General features: G+C 41.6%; 1 protein-coding gene across 1 annotated transcript; it reads left to right on the top strand.

Moving 5' to 3' along the window:
- Positions 1-529: 529 nt before the first annotated feature.
- LOC104948992 (glutamine synthetase-like) lies at positions 530-3,056 on the top strand. The gene is made up of 7 exons (XM_010775255.1): positions 530-666; positions 1,067-1,247; positions 1,338-1,499; positions 1,584-1,730; positions 1,821-1,948; positions 2,019-2,218; positions 2,304-3,056. Exons 2-7 carry the CDS (start codon positions 1,082-1,084, stop codon positions 2,620-2,622), a joined length of 1,122 nt encoding a protein of 373 aa, XP_010773557.1. The 5' UTR covers positions 530-666; positions 1,067-1,081; the 3' UTR covers positions 2,623-3,056.
- Positions 3,057-13,809: the final 10,753 nt, after the last annotated feature.

Below are 13,809 nucleotides of genomic sequence, written 5' to 3'. Positions count from 1 at the left end.
ATCCTTGTGAACTCTTACCTGCTCCATGTATATTATGTCCTGGTTGCTAATAAACACCCGGATTTCCCCACGAGGGGATCAGATAGAGGGGGTCTATGCTAATCTTATAACCATCCTGGCCACAGAGTTGTGAGGTGAACGCGTAAAAGGACCAGCATGTTTTTTATTCAACTATTATTGCCAAGCTCTCCTAAATTCTTGGGACACTTGCTTTGGTTATAGATATCACATTTCAAGTCGCTAGAGGGCTCGCCCCGCATGTTTAGGGTTTACACCGATACCAGTGTTAAAGGTGTCTCTTTCTCTCTGAGTTTCACATCTTCAAACGGTCTTTGATTTCATCTCTGATAGGAGTGGGCCTTCATCACGCTTCGAGCGTGGTCGGATGAACGTCATCAGAAGTTAAAGCTCCTCCCACGGGGGACCCTTTGTTGTGTGATTGAATGGAGTCTCCTGCTGCATCCTCTCACCACGAGCTGAGTCACGTTGTCCGTCAGCCAATCAGCAGGCGGGGAAAATGCTCGCAGCTGTTAGCCGCTATAAAACAGCGCTGGAACAGTGAGTGACGTAGTTCAGGAATGAAAAAACAATAGAGACCTTCTCAAAGACCACGGCATCCCACAGCTCTGATCGTCCTTCTCATATTTCCCTACACTGTAACCCAAGGTAAGAGGCTTAGATGTACTCCTGCCTGATTCTACTCTCTAGTGCTGCTGGTTTATCGCCGAGGGATCACTTGTTTACACGCGCTGAAACTTTCCTTTGTTTATACGTCATGTACGATGTTGACGGAAATCCTTCATAAATTCTGTGTGGTGTAGGTTTGTGTTTATGTTGATTAGTCTGTCTCATATGAGCATTGGTGCATTTACAAATAGAGGAATATAATCAGATCAGACTCCTGGTGAATAGGGCATAATTATAATTCCTTGTCAGTGACATTCTGCTGTACAATTTCTGGTTAAAACAGGGCCTTTTCCATGAAATCCTCCAGGTTGTACATGTTGTACTCCGTGATAGTGGCTCCCCTGTGTTTGGCTTATGCTCTGTTCTCTTTACTCTGTAGGATTTGGTCAAGAAAATGGCCACCTCAACAAGTTCAAAATTGAGCAAAGCTGTAAAGCAGCATTACATGGACCTCCCTCAAGGGGACAAGGTCCAAGCAATGTACATATGGATTGATGGCTCTGGAGAGGGACTAAGATGCAAGACCAGAACTTTGGATTCTGAACCCAAGACCATAGAGGGTAAGCTCAAGCATCCAATATAATCAACACAACCTGTAAACAAACATATTTTTCAGAATTGATATACTGATTTAACTTTGTTTTTATTAGAACTTCCAGAGTGGAACTTTGATGGCTCCAGCACTTACCAGTCAGAGGGCTCCAACAGCGACATGTTCCTGATCCCCGCCGCCATGTTCAGGGACCCGTTCAGGAGAGACCCCAACAAGCTGGTGCTCTGCGAGGTGCTCAAGTACAACCGCAAGCCGGCAGGTGAGCAGATCAGAAGGAGCCTGGGTGTTGTAGTTCAAGCTTCCCTGTGTTTGTGCTTATCCTAAATTGTTGTTTTTCCAACAGAGACCAATCTGCGTAATACCTGTAAACAGATCATGAGCATGGTGGATAACAACCACCCGTGGTTCGGTATGGAGCAGGAGTACACTCTCCTGGGCACCGACGGACATCCCTTCGGTTGGCCCTCCAACGGCTTCCCAGGTCCCCAAGGTGAGTTCTGCGTCTCGAGTTTGTCTCGTTGTTTATTGAAATATAATAACTTGGTGATATTTAATATTTTGTTTCCTGCCACCTGATTAGGGCCTTATTACTGTGGAGTGGGAGCAGATAAGGCATACGGGAGAGACGTGGTGGAGGCGCACTACAGAGCCTGTCTGTACGCCGGGGTCGACATCTGTGGCACCAACGCTGAAGTCATGCCAGCTCAGGTAATAACTTGTCTTGTTGTTTGCCACTTTTAAACTAGCATCAGTCATTGTTGTCTTCGTTGTGTTCCAGTGGGAGTTCCAGGTTGGTCCAACTGAAGGTATCAACATGGGGGACCATCTATGGGTCGCTCGCTTCATCCTCCACAGAGTGTGTGAGGACTTCGGGGTGGTGGTCTCCTTTGACCCCAAACCAATCACAGGGAACTGGAATGGTGCTGGCTGCCACACCAACTTTAGCACAAAGGAGATGCGCGAGGATGGCGGACTAAAGTAAGTATTTGGTTTTATAGTTAATAACTGGTGAATTTTTGTTTTGTTTTGAGCGCGTTTCTAATTCTGTTTTTTTTTTTTACAGAATCATTGAGGAGTCGATCGACAGGTTGGCGAAGAGACACCAGTATCACATCCGTGCCTACGACCCCAAAGGAGGGCTGGACAACGCCAGGCGCCTCACCGGACGCCACGAAACCTCCAGCATTGATGAGTTCTCGGCAGGCGTGGCCAACCGCGGCGCCAGCATCCGCATCCCCCGCGCCGTGGGGCAGGACAAGAAGGGCTACTTCGAGGACCGCCGTCCGTCAGCCAACTGCGACCCGTACATCGTCACTGAGGCTCTGGTGCGCACGTGTCTACTCAAAGAAGAGGGAGAGGAGCCCATAGATTACAGAAAATGAACAATGTCAATACCAGTACTGTATTTAGCCATGTCTTATCAAGGCTTTATAGATTGATCTTTACCACTTTTTTTACACAACAGATGAAATAATTATAGAAGAATTGTTTGTGCATACTTTATGCATTTAGTTGTATGCAACCTCTAGAACACTGCCAACACATTTAGTCATGGCAGCTAATACCGTGTATAGAATTACATTATTGTAATGTGTTAAGTTGTACTAATGAAAACCTGTTGAAGTTTAGCAGGTTTTGCTGAATATCTTGTTACTCTGACCCAAAGGATCCCTAAGGCATTTGAATGTTTTGAAACGTTGGTTTCCTCGTGTTGTCGTTAGAAGAGGTCCATATGTAATCTACTTTTTATGTTGTTTTGTATAATGCTGTGTGTTTTCACTTGCAAATGTCAAAAAAATAAACACTAACATTTGTAGTTCTGACTCAGGTGTATCCTCTTCTGCTTCATGTTAAGTTCTGACACGAGCCTGTGTCACATGCAGACTCACAGCTGATGCGAATCTCTGAAATGTGGCTGGTGTTAAGGGACAATGAGCTGTAACCTTTGACAAACTGTGGTTAATTAAGACTCGGGTACATCCACATCCTCCTACTTATCCAAGAGCTAAACCCACAAAGTGGCGTTAAAAGAGTTTTGACACATTTTATTTACCAAAGGTAGTGGAAACATGCGGTGAAGATTGGCTCAGTAGGCCTACTCTTTGCTGGCTTTTCTAGGTGAAAGGTCTTTCCCTTTTTATATATACACACATGATCTTCTCTAACATCTGGATTGTTTGTAAATGTACTATCTTTTTATCCCCACACAAATTATGTTGCAAGTCTGTCCATCCTGGGAGAGGGGTCCTCCTCCTCTTCCTTCCCCGAGGTTTCTCCTGTATTTTCCCCGTTAATTGGGGGATCTCAACAGAGTTGATGCTGTGAAGATCTAAGGACAGATGTCATATGCTGCACACACTGTAAAGCCCCCTGAGGCAAATGTGTAATTTTTAGGCTATATGAAAAATAGGTTTTTTTCCACTTACTAAATTATTACGCAAAGTTGATAATTCATAAAAAGGAACATGCGTTCTGTACTGAATCATATACTCTAAAACTTGTCACAATGTCGTTTCGGAATAATACTGTCCGGATCTCCATTACATGTTGGAACGAGACGAACTGCGTGTCACCAATATTTTTCAATTCGCTAACATTGCAAGATGGAGCTATTGGTCTGGCGGAGGTCTGCGCTAAGAATGCCCTGGGGGTTTTTGTTCTACCTTAAAGTCTGATTCAGTTTTGTTCCAGCTTCCGGTTGAACTTGATTCATGGCTTTAACACATGTCATATCAAAGTGGATTTGATTACAGTGAAGGGCGGCACAGCCTGTGCTCAGTGTGGTGAGTCATCACGCCAAGCGTTCTTATTGCCAAAATCATAATGGGATGAACTTTGAGAAATTGATTGTTAGAATTTTTTTCTGTGGCTTTTCTGCTTTAATCAGAAAGAAAGACAAAAGGGAGGACATGCAGCATAGGGTTCTTTCCATTAAGAAACAAAAAGCTTCTGGATTGTAAACTTGTTTTCTTCTGCTTCTCATTTCGCAAATGTTCCTTCCCTCCAGGCACTAATGGTTTCCATTTAGTTCATGCTAGCGTGACAATCCATTTGCAAATATTCCAAACCTGTTTGAGTTTAGTAAATCGTCAGAGTAAAGTTGTTCTTGCTTTAATATACTTATAATGCTGCATTGTGTCTATGAAAGTGGGTGCAAGAGCAAAGTTTATAATGCACCAAAGTGAACAAATATATACATTTTCACTTAATAAATGTGTGTCTGAGTGATCTATTCTTATCATTTAGGCTTTGAGCCTAAATTGAACAGGAATCAGCGTGAGTGTTGGAGAGTCTATTTCAGTATGAGGCCATGAACTGGGTGTCAGTGAGGACAGTGTGGTGAGGGGCTCTGCAGTCAAAGTCGTGTCTCACGCTCGGTCCTCCACAGCCATGTTGTTTCTGGTGTCCTTGAGTGAGACCTTGCACCTCTTCTCACTAACCCAACTTTTAGAAAATCATGTTCATTTTTTCCCACAAAAAGAACCTTTCATTACAGTAAATCTAAATTATTAAGCCTGAAGTGTGATGTACAGCAGGACTCACACAGACTGCATGCATTGTGTTTGTAATAATGGCCTCAGGGTTCAGACACATACATAATGATTTTCCCGTCTCATAAATATCATGTGTGATAACAAAGGGGATTCATATAAAAAGTATTAAGGTAAACAATCAAATCTTTATTGCCCCAGAATAAATGTAATGCCTGATTTACTTTAACTGTACAAATTATTTCATTACCGAGGTCATACTGTGCTATACCCTATTATAGTGTAAAACAAACCTGGGGCAGAACAGGTGCTGTCAAGCTTAGCTTACCTTTCCACTTTATTCAGTGAGTGAATCAGGTGTAGGGGTCTCTGTTGTTTAAGGAAATGAAATGAATGTCCCCTGTTCGGCTTCACATGGAGCAATTCAGATTGAACTCAAATCTGGACTCTGATCAGGTTAGGGTTAGAGTGGCAGAGAGAGCAGTAATATGTGTGGATAAAGTACTTCTCTTTCTGCTATTCTATATTTCTTTGCTTTCGCATTAAGAATATACTACAAGATTTCATTTTTCTTCTAGCTGATCTATAACCCTGTATCGCAGAACGTGAAGTGGCATTTGCTTGCAGCGACGCATTTGACTGCAGTCTGAGAACACACCAAATTGAATTTGCCTCGGAATTCATTCAGAAGGATGTCCAAATCAAATTGCATGGGCCTGTTTAAATCATGTCCACATGCTCACTCTGAAAATGTCCCTGCATTTAAATACAACTTGCAAAGAGACAGTTCAGGGGCATATATTTGAATACTTGAAAATGTATTTATATCCTTTAGTGAAAGTACTGGTGACCATGTGGCGGACTGGCCATCGGGACGTTCGGGACGGGCCGGTACCGAAGTGGGCCGATCGGACAATTAACTAGCACTGCGAAACCCCCCGTTGGTTATTTACTAGCGGTGGAAGTGGGCCGGTTGGACATATCACTAGCACCCCCCCCCCCCCCCCCCGCGCGTTGACAATTTACTAGCGGTACTGAAGTGGTCCGGTCGATATTCCCGGGCTGATTTTTAGTCCCAGTCCGCCCCTGCTGGTGACATACAGTTAAAATACTCCACTACAATAACAATTCATTCATTCAAAACTCAATTAAGTAAAAGCATTTAAGCTATTAGAGGGAAATGTACTTAAAGTAAAAGTACTAACATGCAATAAAATGTATCCATGTCAGTTTTATGCTTACCTGTTTTTAGATAAATATTACTGCTTCATTAACGTCGATGCTGCATTTCACTGCTGAAGATGTAGGTCTTTAACTCCAAATATACTTTTGTGCAAATTAATCTACAGCAGTGCATCACATTCTGTTGTAGTTGTTTATGGTTGTGCTTATATAAACTCCTTTATATACAGTTGGCCAGTTTAATCTACAGCAATGCCACATATTTTATAAGATCAACATATGTTTGCAGCTTTGTCGCCGTCCTTTGAGAAGCATGTATCTCTAAGTCACAAGTTTCTCAGAAAAAACTGTCCTGTTTTCAGCGTTGTGACAATGCATTTTACAGCTGATCCAAAATGCTTTTGAAAGGGTTTATTTAGCTTAAGAAGAAGGATAATTAAAATAAAGGAACACCTTTTCCTTCAGTTTATTAACACGCAGCATCAACCAACAGTTACAGTATCTTTTATAACTAACTAAAGCTGTAAAGAGTACAAAATATTTTCTGTCACGGAACAGAAGTCAAATGAGACAAACTAAGAAAGAAATGTCACTTTTCTGCAAACAAAGTCACCTACAGTATAATAGAAGGCCTTTTCATGTGTACGTTTTGTTCTGAATATTTAGTGTTGCATAACCTAGTGAAATGTTCACTTTGCATTACAAGTGGATCCCCCGCCCCCCCAATGTTATCTGAGCTCTTTGTACAGTCTGTACACAGGATGTGAAAGTGTGAGTACAACACTTTTGCAACACTACGAGGATAAATGCTGAGCGTTATGATCAGATAACCCAGGCAGATAAAGTGAATAAAGAGGAAGCCTCATGAGGAAAACCATAATGCCTTGATCCTCGTTTCCATTGCAGCCAGAGTCTAAACCCTTGGACAATCTGATGTGTGGAAGAGAGGGGTGGGGCTCCATGTGAGGCTATTACAAAACAACAGGCAGGTCAGAACAAATAAGGTAGTTTACAAAATGCAACTGGGCCTTTTTTGTTTTGTTATAATGCGCTGAAAAACTAGTATATCACAAATCAACACATAATCTCACTTGGCCCTTTCCATCACCACACAGACTATTCATCCTCAATAAAGAGGCGTATCGTATGAATTCAATCAGAGGCTCTTGACTTAATCAGATATGGTGAGTCCAAACAGCAAATGAAGCACCATCCTTGGCTAATCTGATCACATGAGCAGCCTCTTCTCTTCTGGGGCCCTCAGACCCAGACCCAGCACCACTATCACGGCTGAGAACAGATATGCAGTGTTTTCTGTCCCACCCCTCCCCCGTCCTCCCCTACAGGCGGCTGTGGTTTGGGGTTATTCCGTGAAAACTGTTGCACGTTGCTGGCCTGATGGTTGGAAACTGGAGCAGCTGTGAAAGCAGAGCTACACACTGAGGCAGAGGGGTTAGAACACAGAGATCAGACCACCAGCGATTGTGACAAACATCACCAACATCAACAGAGGAGGACATACTGTATATTATAATATATGTTTGTTTGTTTGCTGTGATATAAGTTTTCAATTTTGTTGTTCCAGCAAATCTTAGGAACAAGATCTCTGAAGAGCACAGCTAAGATACTGCATAGAACCAACTGTCACTGTTGCAGGGTTAGCATGTTCCATAACTGTTGGTGTTTTGGCAGTATATTTGAAATGGCTAGGTTAGCTATGTTAGCTAGCTAGTTAACAGCAGATCTTCAATAATATGTGATCACATTGTTAAAATAAGATGATAAAACATACATTTTAGGTACATTTACAACAACAGTGACAGTTGGCCAACTTTTTAATCCCCGAACGCCAACAATCACTCCGGTCCCAGATGTGTGTGTCACTTTCTTGTGCCTCCGTTTACATTGTGTTTTGATCTTCTTGCAGCATTTTGTATTTGCAGCGTTATGTTTATGCATGTGTTGTCAAGTTGGAGAAAATGTTTCTTCATTCGCATGTGTTTTGGCACATTTGTGTTTTTGAAACTGCAGCGTGTTTCTTCTATTGGAAGTGTGTGGGGCCGTTGTGACGCGTTTCCACCTCTCGGCCACCGTAAGTTACACCTTCAGCAACAATACAGAAAGTATTAGCATGAAAACTCGTCTCAAGTACCACAAGTTAAAAATCTCATTATACACACAGTTACTGCCCACCACTGCATGTCAAACAAACACATGACAGCATTTGTATGATTCAAAATGGCCCAACTGTCGTGATGAAATCTGACTTCAAAACTCTGATTTTATCAATGATTGCAAGTAGTAGCCTACACTTCATATCAAATACGGTCTCCACATACTGTATAATGGGACACAGCAAGGTTCCATTTAGGTTGCATCCAAATAAAGCACAAAAAGATTCCTTGTGTGTTTGTGCGTGTCTTATTACGGCAACCCGTGCACCACAGCTGACCCGGGGAGAATAAACACGAGAGCCGCCCTGAAGTAAATATCATTGCAACGTTAGAATTTGTAAACATGCGTCGAAGCTTCTCCTGTCCTCTGTTTTTGCACGACGACACCAGCCAGACACTCTCAGAGAGGTTTTCTTTTTTCTTATCCTGTTTTGCTAAACTTCCTGGTGTCGGGTTGCCAGAACACAGCTTGAACATAAAGTTCTCTCTTTTTTCCAATGTCTGAAAACTCGAGTGCATCCTGTTCTTTTTGGAGGTGTTGCAAAAAATAGTCTAAAAATACTTTGCAAAGAAGATCCTTTTGTAATGACGTCACTAAACAAAAACGTTGTCCTGCAAAATTAACTAATCAGCATTAAACCCCTCTTTACTTATTATTGATTTTCCACAGTTTATCTAAATGTAATAAAACGCCATCAGTAAGTCACTGCTAACACCTTGATTGACACATTTGAAGCAACCTAAAAGTGAGTCATCATAACTGATTTGTTTTCTTGACTCTTTGTGTGTTTCACCGCTGCTCTTGATGAGTGTTCTCCTCCCCCGTTGTTCAAATCCCATCATGCTGCTTTACAGCCTCCCAGTCTGAAACCTACAGGAACCATGAAGGCAACATCCCCATCCTCCAGTCACACAGATAGTGGAATTTTACAAAGGTCACACAAGAGAGCACACGGTGAGCAGAAACTGGAAAGAGCACATGGCGCTGACGTAAGAAGGAAATCAGAGAAACCCCTCAATCTGCAGTTCTCTGTCTCAGCCTTACCTTTTGAGGGTTTTTGTGTAGGAATTAAAAAAAAGAACACAACATAAATTTGTAGCATTCAGTGCTCAATCTACATCGCTTCCGTTGGTTTTGCAAACTTTGCCTGTTTTAAAGTAATCCTGTTAAATCTCTTGCAAATTTGTATTCCTTTTTAACCCCATATTTTTTTTACTTTGCAAAAACAAGAGTGCTTAACATGCATTATCAGAATAAGTATTAGATTAAAACACAAGTAGTAAAAATGTAACAAAAAAAGATAAAGGCCCTGTTTAACTTTGATTTAATGGGCACAGCTTTAAGTCAGTGTCAGTTCACACCTTGTTTTAAAATGTGTCTCCAGAGATAAGATCTCCCTTTGCTCTACATTCAAATAAAAACGTACATCATTTCCAAATGCATTGTTGGGGGAGGCAAGCGAAAGCAGGACAGACAATGTGTTCCAATGATATGTCTTGATGATAATTTACACTTGTATTTGACATTGTCCACTTGTGATGCCCAGTATGCATAATAAAAACCAAGTGTAAACACGGGCAGTGTGATTTATAAACAGCAGATTAAGTCCTTCAAATGTAAATTCCATGGTAAAAAGATTACAAATCCTCTTCGAGACAGTCCATTTTTATATCAAATCTAAAGTTAAGCATTTTGGGAAATGACTTTCTTAATAAGAGTCCAATGACAAGATAGATACACTTCTCTTAAACTTGGCAAAAAAGTATATTTCATAAAGGCAAACTTTCAAACATGCTTAGAAAATAGTGTAGAAGTGTGGAAACAGAATCCCTCTTCCAGCCCCTCACAGGTTCTCATATTTGTTGTCATGTTAACGTCTAAAACGACAAGAAAAGTACATGTTCAAATCTACCTTTAATGGACTCCAGTTCCGTGTTTTGGCACTCAACAGCCCCCCTCAAACTCTTCTTTTCCTCCCAAACTCAGCTACGTACTTACTGAATTGAGTTTTAAAACATTGGGAACTAAATGTATTCATATATGTCCCTCTAGATCAGGGGTGTCCAAACTACCGCCAGGGGGCCAAATGCGGCCCGCAGGACATTTTGAATCGGCTCTCAACAAATTCAAAAAGTATAATGGAATGCGGCCCACAAATGAAACTTGAGCTTGTCTTGTACTTCTTAAATATATCTGTAAACATATATGTGTTAATAAGCCCACTTTCAGTCAATTAAAGTTGAAAATATGTTCTAACAAATCTAATTTGATAAGAAAAAAGCCCAATAACTTATGTACATAACAACCTTGAATTATACCCTTCATATTTCCTCTTATGATAAGCAATCTAAGGCGTCTGTTTTAAGGAATGAGCTGCTAATAAATGAAACCCTATGGAAAGCTGTCATGTAGGCTGTTGAATCACTTACATTTGATTGATTTAGCTAACTTATAACTTTACTTATGAGGCAATAAACCTGACCTCTAGTGAGCGGCCCAGCCCTTCGAATATTTTTGTGTTTGTGGCCCTCAGTGAAAAATATTTGGACAACCCTGCTCTAGATGGATTACCTACAAGTGCTCTTGAAATGTATTGTAAGCCTCTAATGATTCTAAATCTGATTTAATTACTCCGTCACCATCCATAACTTGAGACATTTCAATCAATAATGGCAGATTGGAATAACACACAAAGACGAATTAGACTCAGACATGTTCAGTCTTGCCTTTAATAGGCCCCAAAATTAATCTTGCAAATAAAAAGGTTGACACGGCAAATAATGTGTGAAAGTACCTGTAGTCAAAACCAGACCAACTGCTTTCAATAAGAAAGAAGGCATGATTTATACTGGCAGCTATATGCTGGTGATAGGGTGACTTTTAAATCTCTTAATGTGGCACATTGAGAATTGGTATAATTTGTGACACTAACCGCAGCAAGGTGGCACTTTAAGGAAGGAGACTGCCCTTCAGGATCCTGTAGTTAAAGATCCCCCTCCCAGCACTCTGATACTCACTTGTATGTCATACTTTTCTTTACTGCCGGGTTCTAGTACGTTGTTTTGGTACAAAAGTGCCTTGTACTATATTTAGGTTGTGCATTAGTAGCAGTCTATGATTAGTAGTCTAAGTGTTTCTTTGAGTGACATTTAGCAGAACAAGACCAATAAAGCATTATACTATAAAGCGCCACAATGTGTTGTTTTTAAGACAAAGAGGAACTCATTTCACAAGCAATATAACTTGTGCAATGACAAAAAACAAACAAAATGTGTTTTATTCAAATTAGACTATGGCAACACAAAAAAAGCCATATCTATAGAAATATATATACTACAATGTTTATATCTACATCAAGTCTGCATTAAGAGGTACGATGTAGGTCTGAAGGTAACAGCTTATGCAACTGGATGCTTAGCGAAGCAAATCCAACCATCCCCACAGAGGGAGGACTTAGTGTTCCTTGGAAAATTCCAAGAACGGGTATGGACTTGATTAAGGCGGTCTACTTCACATGAAATTGTGGAACCACCCCCAAAATGACTCAGCACTTTTTCTGTGCGGTGTGCCAGTGGGTTACATATCTCAACGAGACATTCATTCATGTCCAACTTTCTAGCAAAACATATCCATATTGTTAAATATAATGTGACTGATGGGCCTGAATGCTGACAAGTATCCTGTTCATTCAAGAGTTCAGTCAGGCCCAATAGAAATACTGTAATGATGTGAAGTGCTATTTAAAAGGAGAGGACACCATTTGTTTGAACTCAGACTTCTCAAATAGAGCATGTTTATGTCTTCTTGTTTATTGCGATCATGAGAGAAAAAGTCCTTCCCTGCCGGGGTGTAGGGAAGACACACAAACACCCAGTGAACTAACAAACCACAAACTTTTAATCTCCACAGGGAGTTCCGTGGTAATGCTCTCTAAACTCTTTGTTGGTACAGCTTCAGCATCCTGGTTCATTTATTGCGTCACTACCAAACACACTTGCGTAACAGCCACCGCCGCTCTGTTGTGACAGCTTCCAGGTGACAGACACAAAGACACAAAGTCATGATAATTTTAACTCCCACCTACTGTACCAGCTTTCTATCACCATGTTTTTATTGTTTTACTTTGTGGTCATGCAAACAAATTGGATTAAAAAACCTTTGAAGTAGTCCTTTGGAATTAACTTTTTTTTCATGATTTGAACTGGAGATGAAACTCCTTCAGAAATGTGTCCTAGGGGTTTCACCAACTAATCGACTAGTCGACTAATCGACTACCTTTACCACTAGTCGGCGCTGTAGGCCCTAGTCGACTAGTCGTGAAAAAAATTGAGGTAAACGAGGTGCTGCAAAATGCTCCAAAACACGTCCGACATTCTTATGTATGGCAGTACTTCAACGAAGATGTAACCAACTCCACAGTGAAGTGTCAGTTGTGTACAGCTGTACTGAAGTACAATACAAATGCAATGCTAGCACCAGTGAGCAACGGACCGGCGTCAGCACTGAACAGAGGCAAACGAACAGCAAGAAAACACGGGTCAACAGTGATGCGGATGATGAGCTACGGGATTACTGCCAGTGGACACCGCATATCCCCACAATGGATAATCCACTGGAGTGGTGGGCAGAAAACGTGCACCGCTTCCCCCGCTTTCGAGGAGCTACCTGGCTATTCCAGCCACAAGCACCCCGAGTGAGAGGGTTTTTTCCCTGGCTATTCCAGCCACAAGCACCCCGAGTGAGAGGGTTTTTTCCCTGGCAGGCAACACTGTCACCCGAAAGCGGTCAAGCCTCCTTCCCTCACATGTCGATGCGTTGGTGTTCAAACCAAACCAAAAATATGGAAAGGTGGACGTTATCGTGGAGGACAGCGAATAAAGTGTTGCGCACTGGATTTACGTGGCATTTATGTAAACAAGATTTTTTTGCTGTCGATTTTGGTGAGTCCAGTTACTGTTTGTTATTTACTCAGCCATGTAACACAAATTAAAATGCAGTGTTTAATGTTACTGTATGAGTTCCAATATAAAATACAGTTTTACACCTCTCTTTGTGTGTCTTTATTATGACGTAACGACTAGTCGACTAGTCGACTACTATTTTGAAAAATGTGTCGACAAGTAAATATTGGTAGTTGTGAAACCCCTAGTGTGTGTGTGTGTGTGTGTGTGTGTGTGCGTGTGTGTGTGTGTGTTGTTTTTGTGTGTGTGGTTTGTGTGTTGTGTGTGTGTTGGTGTGTGTGTGTATGTCGTGTGTGTTTGTGTGTGTTGTTGTGTTGTGTGTTGTGTGGTGTGTGTGTGTGGTGTGTGTGTGGGGAGACCTTCACTCCAGAAGCTATTAGGTCCTGTTTACACCCATGGCCCTGAGTCGGCAGGAGGCTGTAAAAATCCTGGAAGAGGCAGGCACCGTTTTGAGAGATGGACTGTCGTGTGTATAGAGAGGCCTGAGGAGACACCATTTTACCGCCCTGCTTTGACCTGTTTTATTCTGTGCACTTTCAACCGTTATACATACAACACAAAATGCCCCAGTGCTGCCTAAGAAATAAGTTCAGAAGCTCTGAAGCTCTAACAGAAAGCTAAACTCTCCGGTATTTCAGAACAAGAGTATGCGGATTCGGTCGATTCAGACAAAAGAAACACCTGTTGCCCTTCCTAATGTCACACTTTTCCTCTATTTCTATGACTTTGTCTGTAGGTTGGGGAGGAGACTTCCTCACCC

This window comes from Notothenia coriiceps, unplaced genomic scaffold, assembly GCF_000735185.1.
Source record: "Notothenia coriiceps isolate Sejong01 unplaced genomic scaffold, NC01 NC01_scaffold00015623, whole genome shotgun sequence".
Taxonomy (NCBI): Eukaryota; Metazoa; Chordata; class Actinopteri; order Perciformes; family Nototheniidae; genus Notothenia; species Notothenia coriiceps.
The sequence above is the reverse complement of the archived record's forward strand: the minus strand, read 5'-3'. Positions and strand labels throughout refer to the sequence as shown.

Bases quoted from the DNA above. Each gene is read 5' to 3' on its own strand.
- LOC104948992 (XM_010775255.1), top strand. From the start codon at position 1,082: ATGGCCACCTCAACAAGTTCAAAATTGAGCAAAGCTGTAAAGCAGCAT. The intron at 1,500-1,583 runs GTGAGCAGATCA...TTTTTCCAACAG, and splicing joins GTACAACCGCAAGCCGGCAG to AGACCAATCTGCGTAATACC. The intron at 1,949-2,018 runs GTAATAACTTGT...GTTGTGTTCCAG, and splicing joins CTGAAGTCATGCCAGCTCAG to TGGGAGTTCCAGGTTGGTCC.